We start from the raw sequence: 20,095 nt of genomic DNA, 5'->3' as shown, positions 1-20,095 counted from the left end.
GAGCCAGTATGGGGCAGGCCAGGCCTCGCCTCACAGAGCGGCCTGGCAGCCCCCTGACATTGCCTGGGCACCTGCACCCAGTGTTGTATGTATATTTATATCTAATTCTGTTTAAATGGGCTGAAAAGTTTTATCTATTTGGTTAACAATCTCAAAAAAATTTATAAAAGCATGAAAAGAAGTGTCCATAAAAGTGGGAAAAGTCAGCGTTTTTGGAGAGACATTTTTTGTGTAAATACATCAGACAACGCTGAAACATCAGTACAGAAGCAGGAGAAAACTAGTGACATTTCAGTACTTTTGGGAGACACATATTTAGAACTCACTAGAAGTGTGACATAATTTCTCTAGCTACAGTTTGTCAAGGTACCAAAGCTTATCCTTGGATATAATATGAATTATGGTACAAGGTACACCAATGCATTTTTTTTTCCTCACAGGCTATTGTTTTGTTTCTGTAATATTCCCCTATCCAAGGAATGCTTTAAACATACTTCCCTGTAGACTCATGAATGAACGGCGTGTGCTACCATTTTCATCCCTTGTGTTTTAATAGCAAAGATTTAATTTTGTCCGGAAGTCTCTATTCATTGTTATTGAGTTCAGGGCCACAATGTTCAGGGCAACAATTTGATAAAACCGAAATGGATTTTTTTTTTTTTTTGATAGGTCATCCTAAGATGTAAAATGGGGATTCTAACTATGATGTAATAAACTTCAGTTGTAATAGAATAAATATGCTGTCAAAATTTTGTCTTGGAACTCTATAAAACAGCATATCTTCTTCCTTTTCCTTTCTGAGTTTGTCCGTAGAAAATAATTTTGTGTTGGTTGAAATAAAATGTTTTTCTGTTTCTTATTTGCTTGCCAAATATAATGAAAATGAAAAAGCAGCTCACAAATAGAAAGAAAGCTTTACTCATGTTTAGTATATTAGCTCTTTCATCTCTTCCTACACTAGACTGAATAAGCTCTGGCAGAAACATTTCTTACTGATACATTTTTAAGAGGCATATGCCACTTTTATTCACACTAATAAATATTCCAAGAATATTCCAATATATAACAGCTTCTGTGTTGTATGAGTACTTGATCTTGTATCTTAAACACATAGAAGCATGTGGAAAAAAATAAAATAAAAAAATCATTAAATGTCTAGGTATACCTGTTTGCCATGAGCATTATTCCTTGTTCATAGATGACACTCCTTGGAATATTTTGAAATTTTGTCTTCCGTTATACTTCTGCTGATATTACACATCCCCTTTAATTTCAGAAACAGCATATTGCATTACACTGTGGTTTATTTTGGCTAAGTTTTCATAAATGACTTGGATGTAGGACTGAAAGGTATATTGAGTAAGTTTTCCTATAATATTGATTTGGGAGGAGCTGTTGATTCCGTTAGGGGTAGAGATGTCTTGCAGAGAAATCTTGACAAATCAGGCAGTTGGGCAACTGCCAACAATCTGAAGTTTAACAAAAGCAAGTGCCGGATTTTTCACATGGGAAGGGGCAACACTAGATATAGGTACGGACCAGAGGATGACAGGCTGGAGAGCAGCCCCTCAGAAAGGGACGTGGGCATTTTGGTTGACAGCAAGTTGAATATGAGTTGCGTGCCCTGGCAACCAAAAGGACCAACAGTGTCCTGGGGTACATCAAGCACAGCATTAATAACTGGTGGAAGGAAGTGATTGTCCCAGTCTGCTCTGCTGGTGTGGCCTCACCTTTTTAATATTGTGTGCAGTTTTGGGCACCATGGTATAAAAAGGACTTAAAACTATAAGACAGTGTCCAAAGTAGGGCTGCAAAAATGGTGAAGAGCAGATGAAGTCACTTGGATTGTTCAGCCTGGAGAAGACTGAGGGGAGACCTCATGGCAGCCTTCAGCTTCCTCACAATGGGGCGCAGAGGGACAGGTGCTGGATTCCCCTCTGGTGACCAGTGATAGGACACAAGAGAATGGCATGGAGCTGAGACGGCAGGTTCAGGCTGGATATTAGGAAAAAAGTTCTTTACTGAGATGGTGATTGGGTTCTCCAGGGAAGTGGTCACAGCACCAAGCCTGCTGAAGTTCAAAGAAGCCTTTGGACAATGCTGTCATACAAATGGTCTGATTATTGGGTGGTCCCATGCAGATCTAGGAGTTGGATTTGATGATCCGTGTAGATCCCTTCCAATATTCCATATTCTAGGATTTTATGATTCTAAAGTACAGCTTGCTAAGGTGAAAGCACCTTTATCTAGGTGGAGAAAAAATGTTGTTTTAAAGAGGTGCTATGATTTGGAATTTGCTTTTACTAGAGTATTTGCTACTTATTTGCTGACATCACCAAACCTACCTGCAAAATAATGACGAGAACAAGCCAATACTCTTTTGCTGATCTTAAATGCCAGCTTAATATGCTAGGCAAAATTGCTTCCTGACACGTGCTGAAGACAATGAAAAAATATTTAAGTCCTGTTGTTTTTTAAAAGTGAATGGACAGATCCATGTACATCAGTGCTGTCAGTATAGGATGATGTTCCCCTAAGATTCAGGTTTTTGGTAGACTTTTGCTGTTTTTCTAATGGCTTTGTGACTAATGCCACATCTCAATGAGAGCATTATTTGTGAACTCACCTTCCACATGAGTCTTTTCCCTTCCTCTTTTTTCTTTCCTTTTTACTGGAAATATCTGGCTTTTGATAGAGTCAGCAATCACAAGCATAATATGCCCTGTGTGGGCTTGTTACTGGCTATAATTAAATGGTTTAATCAATGTATTTTCCTTTTAAACCTGGTCATAGAAACAATTAAGAGATATTCCTCATTAGTAAAATATGGAATATGGCCTTTTGAAGGGTAAGGTGAGCGATAACATGTATATTTAGAAATAATTATACCTGACAAAATGAACAGTTTAGTAGTTGCAAGACTTGTATTTATGATGATAATGTTAATTTTTTGGTAATAGTTACTTTAAAATAGCACCTCATTATCACTAAAATTAATTCATCTCTGAAGTAGGCTACATTGGAAATTACATTATGAGCTTGGGAGAGACACACTAACCACTTACAGACAATAAATATTGCACTAAGTAAAATATTCCAATGTTTTCTGTTCTTCATAGGCTCTGGTCTCAATGATGGGCAGTGGCATGAAGTTCGATTCCTAGCTAAAGAAAATTTTGCTGTTCTCACCATTGATGGAGATGAAGCTTCAGCCGTGCGAACAAACAGCCCTCTGCAAGTTAAGACTGGAGAGAAGTATTTCTATGGAGGTAAAAAAATATCAGAACAGAATCTGCTTATAGTTCTGTTCTCTTTTAAAATGGCTAGGTGCTGCTTGTCAAAAAAAAATAAAAATAATAATAATACTAAGCTTAATTTTACTTTTAAGAATCTTTTACACCTCCTTGTCCTTGCAAAAGAAACCCTGAAAAATAATGTGCAAGAGATAATCCAGTTTAAAGTGATTTCCCAGATCTCCCCTGAATATTTCAGAGACCATTCTCTGAATAGGGAACTTCCCAATATTAGTAGTCTAATTAAATGGCACTGAGAAGAGAGATAAGCTTATCTTTTCAAATTTGGAATCTTGAAGACAAAAAAATATCACTGTTCAGTATGGGTCTTAACAATTTGCTCATTTTTTAAGAGCTGTTGTGATTATGAGTAGTTGAGTGCTTTCATAAATTGAAGCCTTACATTTCTCAGTATTTCTGTCCATTAATAGTGCATACACCAAAAAAGAGTTCTTTCAGATTATGGCTTGAATATATTTGATACACTGCTATCTTATAGAGGAAGGTTGTTAAGAGTTTTTAAACTCTTGTACAATTATTATATTTGTACTTCTAGCCAGGTTTGTTTTAAACATCCAATTCAGTAATGACTTGCAGTCTTTATTCAACCAGAATTCTTTGTGAGAGCAAATGCTAAGATCAAAAAAGAGTTGTAAGCTGTACCTTTGAAGTGTTCCACACATGTGAGGTTGCACATTAAACCTTTAGACAGATAACACAAATTTTGAAAGTAGAATTTATCAGTGTTGTAAAAACTGATTTTTTCAAACACGGCTAATCAAAATAAAATGCAAATGTAGTACTATAAATAGTCTTAACAAGCAATAGAAAGGTTATTGAGATATGAAGTACTGTAAGTAGAAAGGGAAAGAATCCTTTCAAGGTTATTCTCATTTCATTATCTCCTATCAGTTGAATCATTAAAAATACACGTAGAAATTAGTGTTTAAATAATGTTACAAACTAACATAGCTAATTAAAAATAGATTCTAGTCTTGCAGATACTGATACCACACTTCCAGGAAACACTGTAGCAATGATGATAATGCAGTCTAAGGCAAATATTACCAGTTTAAAGTTGATCTGTCACAAAAGGTGAACTTCTCTGTTGCTGCAACATCCATCTTTTCCAATGTCCTTACAATGTCCTTAAGTCAGCTAACGTCCTGAATAGGTTCTTCTCTCTCACTCTCTCTCTCTTTTTTTTTTTTTTTTTAGCATACTGACTCTGATAAAAATTCTAGCATAAAGAATTGCAACATGCTAAAGCCTTTCAATTTTCTCATCAAAACACAATGCTGTCACTTTGTCAGAACTGTCTAAGACATTCAGATTAAATGAAGTTATTAAGCATACACAGAACAAAATGAAAAGAAATGCCATACATAGTATCTTCAGTGATATTCTGTTAATTTTGATAGGCAAACTCCCCAGAACACTATTACATTTCTGGAGAGACACTGAGAGAGATTTTTTTCTGAAATGCCTTTTCTCTCTTTGGCTTGTGAGGGATAGATTTTGTAGTTTCTCTAGCCATTTTTTTATATCCTTTTCTAAGTCAAATTGCAGGTTGCTTTGTTGTAATTTCAGTTGGATTCTGAAATCTGAACTTGAAGTTGTTGGCCTGTACTTTATAATTCCACCATCCTTCATTAAAAAAGTGTACATGTAGATGTTTTAGTGTGACATGCAAGTCAATCATGAATTCTCTGAAATGTCATTTCCACATCTGTTCACTGAGATCTGTGGTCCCTTTGCATAAGCTATGTGGTGTTTTGTTTTGTTTTGTTTTGTTTTTTGTTTTCCTCATTATCGTTTATAACCTGAAAGCTCTTCTGAAAATATATCAAAAGGATAACAGTGTCCTAACCTTCATATCCCCTTTTATTTCTAAATAAGGAGTCTGCATTTGTGACACTGCACTTTTGCATTTTAACTGTCTCAAGCTGTGAATCTGAGAAAGCTTTATTTCTGACTTAGATCTGAGGAACCCATTTATTTTGGTATACTCCCATAAACATTCCTATATGCATATACAAGTTTGTTATTTTGCTATATATATCTGTTGATTAGAAATCACTTGCATCTTAAAGTCAGTTTTCTTTATTCATAACAGCAACTTAATCTTTGTATTCACAATCTGCATCTTAGGATGTTAAAGTATTGCTCTTCTATTTCCTTCTATAGTGTATGTGTTCCTCCTTATATTTTTCTATATTAGCATTCAATTTATGGTTGCTAATATATAATACTTGCAAGAAAAGAATGAAGAAGTGAGAAAAGTTGGGAACTTCAAACCTTTGTAAAACTTCATAATTGTCACCAAATAAAGGGTTTTAATTAGTTTCATTAAACTTAAAGGTAAGTTCAGATAACAATCTGTCAAATACTTTTTTCTGCAAATATGCATAAGTGGTTAGGGAAGGGACAACTGCCTCTTGAATTCAGAGGTTCACATATTTGTTTTTGTAAACTGCTTTTGCCAGATGGATAGCAAAAAGAATGATCAATTCTTTGATGATTATAAATTTTCAGTATGAATAGAAATCCAGAGGTTTCTTTGATCTGAGTATAATAGTTAAGGGTATTATGACTATTTAAACTTTGCATATTAAAATTCAAACATTTGTCACAAATGCAAAAGTTAACTGACCATCTTTAAACATAGTAATGTTATGATATTCATCCCATCTCAATGTTATATTTCCTGATTTTACAAAATGCTGAGAAAGCTCAGTCCATTAAATACATGTTTGGAGAGTTTGTACAGCGTTTCTAGAATTCTCTGAATGCATATACTCTTCTGATGTCAATTCTCTTATTTCATCCTTGAAAGGGATACCACATGTATGCAAATGCTGTGTTCTCCAAATTTTCCGTTACACTGACTTCAAAATAAGTGTCTCTATTTATGTTATGGTCTCCTAGTGTCAATATAGCAAATACATACTATATGCAGTGGTGATGTCTTTGCTGAACAAAAGCTTAATGGTTGCATTTCAGCAATGCAGTGCAATATTGTTGCACGTATACCTTGGAGAATTTAAAGAGAAAAGTAAAATGGGTACTGCTTCAAAGTAGTAAGGCAAACATTAGATAGACCTGTTCTGTGAAGATAACTACAGCATAAGAGAAAAACCACAGATTTCACAGTGATGTCTGAAAAAATCCTTCATTTGATTCATAGCATTTTGACGAGAACTTGATTATGATCAAGTCCTACATAACAATATAAATAAATAGGGGGAATGTAGAGACCCAGGATGGTTGTAAATTGCTTTTTGGCATTAGAAATTTTAGAACAGGCAGGAACAAGCCTGTAAGTCAGAGTTCTCCCTCTCTCTGTACATGCATCTGGGTATAGTAAGGAAAAGTTGAATATGGTGTAGACACTGAATGGATTAACAAGAGTATCTGGTTTGGACACGGAGAAGTATACTGGGCCTGTAATTTTCAGCAGTGTTGGCCTTTTGGAGAAAGCAGACCTGACTGACACTCTCTGAAATCACATTTTCACTCAGAACTTATTCCTAAATGTGTTCCAGTTATTCCTCAATTTGTTCCTTTATTTGCACAGAAATGCTTGTTGTTGACATGTTGTTTTACAACTTGTACAGTAATTAATATTTGAATAAAGGAGATGTGTAAATCAGAATCTTTTGTGATTTCTTCCCACAGAACTAGGTTTGAAACTTTTACAGTTTTAAAACACAGCAGTAAATCATAAGAGGATTCTCCATTTCTCTGTTAGAGAATAAATCATTTTCAGTACGGATACAGTCTTTTTTATTTTTTTTCAATTCCTTTGTGCCTCTCCTGTGCTGTCTCCCAGCACTACTAAGATCCTGACAGGGGACAGACAGTGAAGATGTTTTATTCAAGTCTGAGCTAGAGGAAGTTATGCCAAAGATGGGGTATTTCCGTAGACTGTGTGAATGTGTGCTGTTGTATTTGGTAGAGTGGGTGCTAACTGCCCATTACCCTTCTGTATAACTCTTCTCTCCTCACTGTTTTTGTTTTTCTTCTCTGTCTTGTCTTGAAGTTGGGTTTTGGGAAAGAAGTGAATTTCCTTTTCCTACCTCTAGAGAATGACGTTTCTTTCTTGTTTCCAATTATATGCATAAAACAAGAAGTCAGAGTAGAGAAAGTGAATTGGAAAGTTAAAACAAGTCCTAATTTATACTGTTGGAGATAAGGAGCTGTTATGAGGCATCTTAAGCTTGCACCTAACTACCTAATAGCCTAGGGCCCAGAGGAAATAGTTGATTAGAGACATAATTTTGACTTGTTTCTTAGAGCATTTCATCTTAATTGTGTCTCATTTCCATCTTCAATTTCACGGGCTTAAAATGTGAGAGTTTTCTGTTTGGGGAGGTGAATCTTCAGTGAGAAAAAAGGTATGCAGTAAGCATCTGTCAATCCACTGCGCTCCTTTTTCTGACAAGCAAAGATGTATGGACTATGTAGTAAATTTCCTATGAGGCACTTGTTTGTGGCATATAGTAACTTCCTTTCTGTACGACTGTACAAAATGTGCTCTGGATGGAGTCTTGTTCCTGGAATAGAATTCGTTTCTGAAATTTGCGTTGCTCTAAAATCCTACAGAATTATAGGAAAGGAAGGAAGAGTGGGGAGAGAGAAGTCAAGCAAAATAGAAAAAACACCTTCCTCCGTTTCACATATGTGGTGCTTTTCTGTGTAAATCTTCCTTTCTTAAAACCTATCAACTATAACCTAAGTCTTTGGGTGGTGTGCCTACATTTTTATCAAGCTACCCATTGTTATCATTGTGTGAGTCAGTCATTAGCAGTTGTTACAGTCATGGTTCCTCGGTAGTATCACTGGGACTTCAAAAGCACTCAGATCATCTGAATTACAAGTATTATCAGATATCAAGAGTTGGAACGGACTATACTTTTTAGCAGCCATCTTGCTTTGGACTGTTAAATCCAGAACATTTTAAAGTCAATAGATGAGCAAAGAATGCAAATATGCAGAATTTACCTGAGTAAAACAGGGAATTGGTTTTGTTTACCTATTTTTTCTTTTTTCTTTTTGGATCTTCATTTGTCTTCACTGTTACATTTAGACAATTAATAAATAATAAAAGTAAACACAGGCAATTGTAGGCATCTAAATCTCTCTCTGCAATTTAATACATAATTCAAATTCTTGATAATCTCATCTGCTCTCTTCCACAATGAACACTGAAACAGCTGAAAGCATACTTATTGTTTGCATCTGAAAGAAATGAAGAAAGTGAAATCGATCAACGCTGCCAATTAACTCTTGAGTTTCATACCTTTCATCATTTATAGTTTTGTTTGAATGTTAGACATATGAAACCAGATAAAATAATGTTGACATACTTTGATTAATTTTCAGGAATGTCAAGAATATTGTTGGTGATGTTATAATACATCAATCCACCAACATGTTTGCATACAACAGTACAAACAGAAATGCTGGATGTAGATGGATGTCCTGAAGAAAAAGTGCAGGCAGGAATCTGATACTCTGTGTAAGCAAATACAAGACCAAATGTTTGATAATGTGAGTTTAGGAATGGATATATGGGAGTATGAGTCTTGCTGGAATAACTTCAGCTTTTGAGCAAAGGCTTATTAGAGATGAGAAATGTCTGCTCACTGAAAAATGCATGAATGAAGTCTTCAAGTGTACTCTCCTTGTTATACAACATCAGTGTCTTGCTAATATGAAGATATTCATCACAGTGTATATATCTGGAAGTTTTTCAAAAAAAAAAAAAAAGAAGGAACTGAATCTTGTTAGCTTCATTTTACTCTCCCCCTTCCTGAAATCATTAAAGTAAATTTCTGTGTGCAGCAGATATAAATAAATAAATAAATAAATAAATTTCAATTGACTTTATTTTCTCTTATTGACATTTAAAGCCAAGAAAGACCAAACAACAAGATGTGAAAAAAAAAAAAAAAGAACGTGTAAAACGTGTAATACAGAATAAAATGCATTGACCTGGGAAGGAGTAAGTGGAACTTTATTGTCTCTAATTCTGTCTATATAAGATTGATTTCCTTTTCCACTAAGTAAGTAGTCGTATCATTGCCTAAGTTTCAGTCAGAAGCAAACGCTATCAAGTCCCTGAGTGTTACAGAAAATTTATTTACAAATAGAGGAAATACCCTACATTGTATAGCTCTGATTCCATAGGGAAAAGAAAGGACTTGTAGAAGTAAATAATTCTTCTTCTAAAAGAGAAAAAAATGGAGAAAGAAATATCTGGTGGAGACTCAGAAGTGACCTACTGGAAAGACACTCCAAAGTGGCAATGAAACTTATGCCCTCCTATATGTCTCTTTTGCTGATACCTTAGTAGGTCAAGATGCAGGTTTTCAGCTGCAGTAGCTGGACATTTTTCCTACAGGAAGAAAGAGAGGGTATTCAACAGACAGTGAATATTGGGAAGGCTAGCCAGTATTAATTGCTAGGCAGTACTAATAAGGACTATATGTTTTTAGAACACTGAAAATAATGTAGTCTATTGATGGCATTAAGAATCGTAAACATGTCTGTCTCAGCTGAATTGAATTGTGAACAATAAGCACATATTTTTTCCCAGTGTTTGAAAATAATCACAATGCTAAATAGTGGAGAATTATAATTAATAATGACATAGCGTATCAATGACTTAACCTGTTTTGCACGGCATCATGGTTCTGCTTCTAGATGTATGAATGTGCCTATTGTCAATCAACAATCAATCACAATTCAACTACACATACACACACACACACAAAAAAGCTAAGCTAAATTCCTACTACTATCGATAGACTATATTGTTTTCAGAGCCTTTTCTTGTTTTAGAAAGTGACTTACCGATCTTCTTGGCATGTCAGTGTTTCTGAGTGGACTTTCCATATATAGTAGTATTAGTGATTCTCTTCTTTAAAATGATAGAACCTACGTCAGTCTCCCCTTTTCCTCCAACCCTCTCTAAACTTGAGCCAAATTTTTTCATTTCACTTTTTTAAGGGTATAATTAAACAACTATTACTATTGTAAAAAACAAACTAACAAAAAAAAAACACACCACTATGCAAGAAGTTGCCTACAGGCCACTGATTCTGGTGACAGACAGATGACTTTTGTGTTCAGAAAATTTACTTCTGTATATAATTATGAATGTGAATAATTTTGGAAATCTAGTTTAGTGAGTTATAAATATGTAACAGGAAGACAATATCAGGATACATTCCAGAACTCACAAAAATATGTTTGTGAAAATGGGAGATAGAGAAAAAATAGTTATACTGGTAAGGAACTTGCTTCTGACGTATATAATCTGAGCTAAGAATAGGTCTCAGTGCTGGTTGTAAATACTGGCTCACATAAGAAACCTGACTGAAATACCAATTAAATTTATAATTACTGTCTGGTGCTTCTACTATATAAGCAAACTGCAGGTAGTTCTTTGTGTCTAGGGCAGGCAGTCAATTAAATTCTTGCATGTCTACTAAATCCAAGAATGTTATTATCACCTTTCACTGAAAACAATAAATTGCATCGTAAAGAAGTAGCTGTCTAGGACTCTAACAGGAACACTTATTAGTGGTGCTTTTGTAAATCGTGAAGTAGATTTTAAGGACTTATCTCTTTCCAAAGAAGGAACTTCATTCAATCTCACAGTCAGTAGCTTAGAGCTGATTTGTCTGCATAAATTGGCAAAATTGTACTATGAAGCTGAAACAATCATTCAAATCCTTATTTGCCTCTTTGTTTTCTCTTATCAGCAAAGCATTGAATTTTCCTGTATAATATCTAGCAGTGTGAGGTAACACATTGGAGATCCATAACTCTCCACTGTGGGTTTTTGACGGGAACCAGCATATTGCCCTGTTTAAAAGGCCATAGTATGTCTACTTTGAGTTTAATTTGGAGTGGACAGTATTCTGGTAATGAAGTACTAAATACAAAACATTGATGATCTCTATATGAGGGAATTGATAGTTAACCACAAAACCACTAGACCAAGAGCTGACAGGGCTCTTCTGACCAAGTCGGACAAGAGCGTCCTACATAACAATCTGGCTGGACTTATAGGCAGAACTTTAAACTGGATTTAGTAGGGGAAGGAGTCCTGAATGATAGAGAAGAGCCGGGGACTGATACGTTAGGAAGCAATAGAGAAGCACCTTATCTCAATTAGAAATTGAATTATCTCAAAGGAGCCTGCCAGAGTTCAAGAAGCATTTGGACAATGCTCTCAGACACATGATCTGATTTATTTATTATTTTAGGTGGTCCTTTGGGGACCCAGGAGTTGGACTCAATGATCCTTGTGCGTCCCTTCCAACTCAGATATCCTATGATTCTATGAATACTCCTCTAAAAAGGTGCTCCTCTAAAATGTGATGTGGCTGATAGCCCAGCTGAAGTGTCTTGTAGAACTTTTTCCAAGTATATGAGACCTCAAAATACATGAGATAATATTTGAAAATACTTCATTTCCTTCTTGTATTTAAGTTTCATTATTCTTATTGACCACACTACGCAAGTCATTTTCTCTACGTGCTTTACATATGATGTACGTAGGTACAAGCATCTCTGCGTTAAAATCATCTTTTTTTTTCTAAAAGATTAATATTAATTTTTTAAAACTTAATCCTTATATTTCGTCCAATGAATTGGAAGCTTTAGGATACATTACTTTTCACTTAATTAGGTGTATTGTGGTTTTGCTGGCATCATAGTCAAACTGAATGGAATTTTGAAGAGATGTGTAGGTCCAATATACTCATAATTTTCATTTGTAGGAATGGGTCACCCAAAATCTGAGCTTCTTGCTTCTTTTTGAACTCTCATTTATACTTACTGTCTGTGCAATTCATGTTCTCCATAGATAAGATTTTCCTTGTTTCATTTTTATTGCATTTTTAATATGCCTCTTATTAAGAATTTAGCTAAAAGAGAAGAGAAAACTTGAGCGAGAAAGAAAGTTTCCCACATTTTATTGTTTAAATACCTTAATGACCATGGTGTTAGTAAACACTACTTACGCTGTTAATGACTCACAGTTATTTTGTATATGATGAAAAATGATGAAAGATCTTGAGGTAACGTAAAGAGATGGAATGGTGCATACCTTGCTTGGTGCGTGTTGAAGAAAGGTCACTGAGGAATAATAAATGAATCTTAAATCTTCTGGAGGATGGCAGGAGAATGGCAGTGCTCTTTTTGTCAGTTATATGTACCTTTTTCATGTTTAAATAGATTTTATTGTATTTATGACCTCAACAAAAGTCTAATAGGACAGGTCTTAATAAATGCAGTAGGTGATCTTTTCAGGAATTCTACAAATATCAGGAATGAGCCTGTAGTCATATCTCATGCTATTACCCAGAAATAGAAAAATATCACTGTGTCGTATCCATGTATCATTTAGTAACTGAAATTCTCATTTGCATCAATGTCTTAAAAATAGTAATTCTTGTTCCTACTTTTGATATGTGTCATAAACCACTAGGATAGGCATACGACATCACACATCCGTGCATGCATACATACATACACATTAAAAATGCATTCAACAAAACTACCCTGATTTTATAGAGAACCCTAAACCATTTTTCCTAGCACTTAAACATTTTGATATTCAAATGAAGAAGAAAGCTCCATAGATAGCGCTATCTACCTGTAGAAACAATTCCTGAATGTCACATAGGAATGTCCTGAAATTTGAAACTTTCTGTTGCTGTCTCTGTTCCATGCTTGGATCGGTAACTGGGAAGTTCTTAAATTGGAACCAGAATGTGCCCCATGGAAAGCCTTTACAGTTTTCCGTCAAAGCCTTTTGCAGTAATGTTCAGGCAGCACAGTAGATATGTGTCCCCCCAAAAGTGACTTCTTTTATACATATTTTGTAAAATTAATATTCGGACATCTGAAATGACCTTGCGTTGTGGTTTGAACTGACAAGAAGCTAAGTACCACACAGCCATTTGCTCACTCCCCTGCAGTGGGATGGGGAAGAGAATCAAAACAAGATAAAGGTGCAAGAACTCATCAGTTCATCAGTTGAGATAAGGACAATGTAATAAGAAAAGGACAATTTAAAAAGTAACATTAAAAAAGTAATAGCAACAACAGCAACAACAATAATAATAAACAGTGATGAAAAATGCAATTGTTCACCACCAACTGACGCCCAGCCAATCCCCGAGCAACAGCAGCTCCCCCTGTCCACTCTCCCTAGTTTTATTGTTAAGTATGACATCAGATGGTATGGAATATTTCTTTAGTCAGTTTGGGTCAGCTGACTTGGTTCTGTCCCCTTCCATCTGCCTGTGCATCCCTAGCCCAATCCCACAGCATAAGAAGCCAATCCCACAGCATCAGAAGCCAAAGTCCTTGACTCAGTGCAAGCACTGCTTAGCGATATCTAAAATGTGTTATCAGCATTAGTTTCATCTTAAGTCCAAAGCACAGCACTATATCGGCAAGTATGGAGAAGATTAACTCTGTCCCATCCAAAACCAGGACACCTAGTTATGTAAAATTGATAAAAACCTTTTCAAAATTTACATTTGATTAGAAGGGTAGAAGAAAAGTACAGCAACTAATGATCTTCATGTCAATTTTATAGTAAAAATCTTATTAGTTGCTCTGAAAAAAAAAAATAAATCTGTAACAATATATTTTGAAATTGTTGTATACATAATAATATTGCTAATAGAAATGTACTTTCAGTTACTCTGGACTCCACTGTATTCTTTACAGAGATGTATTTAAGAACTATTTTTAATAATAAATGTATTCTTAGTGTATCATTATTGCTAGGCAATTATCCTAGCCTTTATGTTTCACCCTTTACATATGTTCCTCTAATCAAGAAAAACACTGTAAGGACTCCACTTGGCTTTCAATGCTAACAAGAATTTTCCTGTGCTAACAAAACAAACAAACAATCAAAAAAACCCTTGTCAAGTACGTGAGGACAACACTGAGGGTGATTGTAAGGAAATTGTTTCTACCCAAGATCTTTTTAAATTTTGGAGTGTGAGATAGAGAACATTTTCTCTTAACCATCATCTTATGTGAAACTTCTCCAAAACTAGTCTCATTTACACATCTCACTCCATTTTCTGCTTTGCTGCTCTTAGAAAATGCAAGGGCAGGAAGAATCTGATTATCAGCACTTTCAGGAAAAGCCGTGGAGTTTAACTGCTCTAAGGATCATAATGACTGTAGCTTACCTTTCTAAACCTATTGATCTACAGTTTCATTCTCTTTCAACATCTCAAAAGACTGCAAACTATATATAAGATATCCTCAGTGAAATAGTGTGTTCATATATTATGCCTGTACTATAAGCCCAAGACTGTTTCAAAAAAGCTTTACTTGTAACAAAAGTAGATGAGGAAGTTAAAAAAAACAAATCTATGAATTACATAGATCATTTTAAAATAAAATTAATTAGAAATTAGATTATTATGCATGTTGGTTTTACAATAAAAATATGTGTTGAACAAATAATAGTAAAAAAGAGCAATAAAACATTTTCTTGAAAATAGATGAGCATATCCCATTTCCTTTTTCCCTTCTCATATCATCAGGCCAACCATTTAACATGGTGAGGTGAAAGCTTTAATCTGCATGAATGATATGATATTATTTTGGTTTTGTGCTTCTGTCAAAACTTTTGTGCCTCATTTAATGCACCCTGCTATTTATAGTTTTAGTCAAGAATTATTATTATTATTATTATTATTATTATTATTATTATTATTATTTCAAAACTAAAATCAGGTTTCATAATAGCTCTTCTTTAACAGATTCCTTCTGTATTGTGTCTGTTGACTAATTGTGATTTTTATCTAACGTGCTTCACAGAAATAGTGAATTCCATAGAGTACATGTGTATGATTATTTATATATATACAGTACATAATTATATACATATAATATATATACATATAAATAACATAAAATGCATCCGTATATATGATTTTATGTATATTTGTTTATATATTTGTTTATATTTATATTTATATATATTTATATTATATATATATATATATATATTTGTTTATATATGATTTCCAGTTTGCGATACATTAATTAGTTACATAAATGACCCCATCAGAGAACAGTGAAAATACTACATGACTTACAGACAAAACCAAGATAGAATGAACTCTTAATTGCTAATATAATATGTCTGCAGACTGAAAATTAAATACTTATTTACTCATTGAAGGAATTCAGAACTAATTTCCTATAATAAATAAATATTTTTATGATCTCCTTTATGAAAAAAAAATACTATTTTTTCCTAAGGAAGCAATTTGTTGCATGTGTATCTTCTGATAAATTACTTAGGGTTCCATTTAGATAAATTATAATCTCAGAGACTTATTGCAAGTCTTCTTTAAAAGGTATTTGTGAATCAGTTCAGATTTATGAGGGAATGACATGATACAAATAATATTTTCAGTTATTGCCATTGATACTAGTGTTATTATAAATGATTCATCCTTTTATGCATGAGGAATAAAGAGCACATCCTAGAATATGCCTTGAAGATGCACTGAAATGAATACTCTTTCAAGAGTATATCTTCCTGAATCTTCCTTCTTATTAATATATTTTTGACAAGTAGTTAAAAAGCAGTTAAAGTACTGAAATTATAGAAAAAGATTTGTACTGATAGAGATTGAAAGAGATTTACTGATAGACAAGAATAATTTTCTTTCCTTTTTTTTTTTTTTTTAATTCCCCATAGGGAATTACAAAAATATATTTTAAAATTATTTTAAAATTATTAAAAAATAAAAAAGTTATTCTAAAATTTCCTGAGAGCTTCTTCTGCCTAAGAAATAGCAATTGTATACAAAGAAAAGAAAAGCAATATACTTCAATATTTCAGGTTAATTATTTCACAACCTATAAACACAGGTATATAGAAAAACAAAAATTATATTTCTTCCATTCTTCTAAACTGTTTTGAGGCATAAAGTTATATATTTACCTATTCAAAATCTTATTTGGAAACTGATAGGTGGTAGTATCTGTCATGAAAAACATCAAATATGCTGCAATGAATATATAGCATAATAATGAAATAAGTTTAATTTTAGTAGTTGTGAAGGGATGCACCATTGTTTCACAGTTAGGCTCTGTGATGTCTGATGCTGCCAAATTTCATAGAATCATTGCCAAAATAAGAGTGCTGGAGATAGATGTTTGAAATAATATTTAAGGGGAGAAAAGAGGCATGCCATTATTAAAACATTACTTTGAATCATATGAAAACTCAACATTTGTTTTAATTAATTTAACTGCTTAAAGCATTACCAAAAAGAGCTTAGCTCTGTGATCAGAACACTGCATAGATAACAAAACAGACTAGATCCCATAGAAATTGAAGAAAAAACGTATAAATATATATATATCTACTGATCAGTATAATCAACTTCTTTGTTTACAGTACCAGTGTAATTGAGGAGATACACACCACTTATGGTCCTTCAATTTCATGTTAATGGCAAAACAATAAATTTTGTTGGATAGTGATTAGAGAGAGATTGTATTTATTGTTTTATTTCTTACTGTGCATTTCCACAATTTTATAAATAAAAATAAGTTACCTTCTGTAAGAGTTGAAAGCTGAAGGATAAAAATAAATTTTATTCTTAAGCAGCCTGTATTTTAGTTTGTCGTGGAAGTTGAAGGAAAATAGAGGCAAAATAACTTTTCATGTATGGCAGATGTTGAATTCTGCAGACACAAGTATTGCTGGTCTGTGCACATGTGGAATACAAGTGGAAGAAGGAGAGTGTAGCCAAATAATTTCTGGGTGTAGACAAGAAAATCTAAAGCTGGAAGCAGCCAGTTGTTAATTTCTTAATTAATCTGTCTTTCCAATCTTAATTTCTTCTTCTTCTTTTTTTATTTTTAGTTAACTCATTATTATTCAGTTTATATTCTAAAGAGTAAGAAAGAAGGAAGAAATCCTTTTTCAAGGAATTCAGGCATCTTGTTCCCAATTAAATCTAAGTCTGGATGGTATGTGCTGGATAATGTGTGCTATAGTCTGCATCTTGTCATGTCTTCCCCTTCATGCTCTGGGTCAATCTGATTCTAGAAACACATTCATTTCTAAATAACTGAAATGAATTTTTGAGAATGTGCCTTCACCTTGTATTCTGTCTCTATGCATTATCAGGATATTTCACTTAGGGTTATAAGGCCCTGAATTTCTTAGGCAGCATTTTTCCTGCTGTTCTCCCTTCTACATTTCTTCCCTCCTCCCTGATTTTTGACTCCATCCTCCTCCCCTCTTACCAGCACACTGCCCAGTATCTCTCAGTCAAAGTGAAGAGATGAATGGTTTCTGCTGCAAGAAGAGAGCATGAAGCCTGAGCACAGTGCAGTCTAATTTGTCTTCTGTCTGAATGTAAAGCAGGCGCTATCACCCAGGCTGCCAGCAAAGGTTGAGGGATGGTACCACTGATAGGTTTATCATGTGTTCTCATCTCTAAGAAAGCTAAATGAAAACGTAAAGCTCCCACGCGTTGGTTGGGTACATACCGAGAGCATATTACTGCTGGCACTAAAATTTAGATCCACACTGAGCTGTCGGCTTCTTTTTATTTTAAGAGGGACAGGATGTTTGTACTTATAATCACAAAAACAGGGATTTCAAGTTTCATACATCAATACAAATTAAGTTTAAAATATAAAACATATTACCTGGAATTTTATTTTCTCTTTGGATGAAGGTCAAAAACCTTCACTTTCAGGTAAGCATACACCATGCACACACTGCCTTACTGAATTTTTAAATTACACTTTCATATGCGGTTTGGAAAGATTGATGCTAATGATGGCCCAGAATTAGAAGTTTGCTCATTATTCTTGAGTCACAGAAGAGTGAAGGAGAAACAGACTTTGAGATGGAAAACAAACAAACAAACAAAACAAAAAAAAACACAAACAAACAAAACAAAAAAACCACAAACAAACAAAACAAAAAAACACAAACAAACAAACAAACAAAAAACACGTAGATGAGAACATACAGCAGGCCACTGCAAACACTTCTTATCACCAAACCTCCTAAATTAACATCTCTCATCCCTCCTTTTTCCTTTTTTCCACCCCCATTGTTTCCTTTAACATGTTCCTTTTTTGCTTCATTTTGACTCCATCATCTCTCTCTGCCCTTATGTAGAAATATTTCTCAGTCCAGGCTAACTTTTCACTGCTCCTGAGAAAAAATGTACTTTAGTTCAGTTTATGAAGAAGCCCTGAAAGACTGTGCTACAGCTGACCATTCTTGCAATAGCAATGCTTTTACTAATTTCTCTGTAGTGGTAAACCTTGTGGAAAACTGTACTGGAAAACATAGGTACTATTTAGAAGCTTAATGGAGTTGTTCCTCCCCCTGTCTATTTTTGTTGTAGTTCAAAACAAGCATATTTCTCTAGTAGTTCAGAGAGCTAGACAGTTTTAACTAGCTCTGAAACCATTTCCATGCTGCCGCATCATGTGCTACAGAAGTCATTTAACATTAAGGAAGTTACAGCCCAAACAATTAGAATAAGAAGGCCTAGAGGTGTTGCACATGGGAAGAATGCTTTCCATGCAGAAAACAATCTTATGTTAAGGGGTTAACTTTACATATATATATATATATATAAGCTATATGTAAAATATATGTTTATATGTAATATATGAACTTAAATATATATATATGTTTTATATATTTAATTTCCATTTCCTTTATTTTTTTTGGATTAAAATGTAGCCATTTTTTCTGTCCCATATTTCCCTCTCTGGAGTACACAGTGATCTGGTAAAAACAATTCGGATGCCAACGAAAGGTCAAATGCAAATATGACACTTCCCAGAGGTGAGACTAGAAAGTACATCAGATTGATTATTTTGGATTGACAAGAGTGCCATAGAAAGAGGAACTAAGTAGTCTGTGCTGTGCTTATGTGTTACCAGTGCAGAACGTTTCTGCTGTTAAGCTTTGATTATTTTCCCCTTCATGTCTTAGGAGTCATATTCCCTAGATCACATATTCTATAGATTATTAAACTAGCCAATAGGTCACTATTACACTGAAGATGTCCCTTCTGTAAATCACCTGTAAGTGAATTGCTCAAAAATTCTTACTAAGGATCTTATTAGATCAATGTTAAAATGACAGTGCAGTTTTCATCTTTCTGAGTGTATCCCTTTAGGTATCTACTTTCGTACTTTCATTTTACTGCAAAGAAGGGCTCAGCAGTGTGACTCTCAAATTCCAAGCTTGGCTACAGTCTTATGTAGTAGATCTAATTGACTTTGGGAAGTGCAGCTTTCTTTTCAAGTGTGAGACTCATAAAATGACATTGTTTGCTTTAGCAGTAAAATGAAAGTTTCTGGTGAAAAAAGAAAAAAAATAAAAATAAAACAAGATGCATTAATTTCTCTCTACTAATGTCATACTGCTCTGCTTACCTAACCTCCTATCCCTGCAGAGAGATTCCCTTTCCTCAAGGGAAGGTAACTGCCTCCATTTTCAGAGGTCTATTGCATTTAATCCTACGAGTAGTTTTGTTTCTTTGTCTGGGTTCATGAGCTTCTTGTACTCTGTGCAAAAATTATTTTATAGGTTGACTGGAGCAAAATCATCAAACATAATTATTCTGACTTTGTTCCTTGACAACTTTGAAATGCCTGGTGAGAAAAAGCTTTTGCCATTCTTTTCTTTCGCGTCTTTTCCCAGACAGCCTTCTTTTACATTAACCCATATACTTCCACAGTTCATA

At 34.2% G+C, this 20,095-nt stretch overlaps 1 protein-coding gene across 1 annotated transcript in view; it reads left to right on the top strand.

Moving 5' to 3' along the window:
- The window catches only part of CNTNAP2 (contactin associated protein 2), a 1,164,016-nt gene that overhangs the window by 648,583 nt on the left and 495,338 nt on the right, over window positions 1-20,095 (top strand). The window contains exon 9 of the mRNA XM_066992162.1: window positions 3,120-3,269. Within this exon, the coding sequence (XP_066848263.1) occupies window positions 3,120-3,269 (150 nt within the window). The remainder of the gene's footprint in view (window positions 1-3,119; window positions 3,270-20,095) is intronic.

The sequence above is a fragment of the Anser cygnoides genome, chromosome 2 (genome assembly GCF_040182565.1).
Source record: "Anser cygnoides isolate HZ-2024a breed goose chromosome 2, Taihu_goose_T2T_genome, whole genome shotgun sequence".
Taxonomy (NCBI): Eukaryota; Metazoa; Chordata; class Aves; order Anseriformes; family Anatidae; genus Anser; species Anser cygnoides.
The sequence above is the reverse complement of the archived record's forward strand: the minus strand, read 5'-3'. Positions and strand labels throughout refer to the sequence as shown.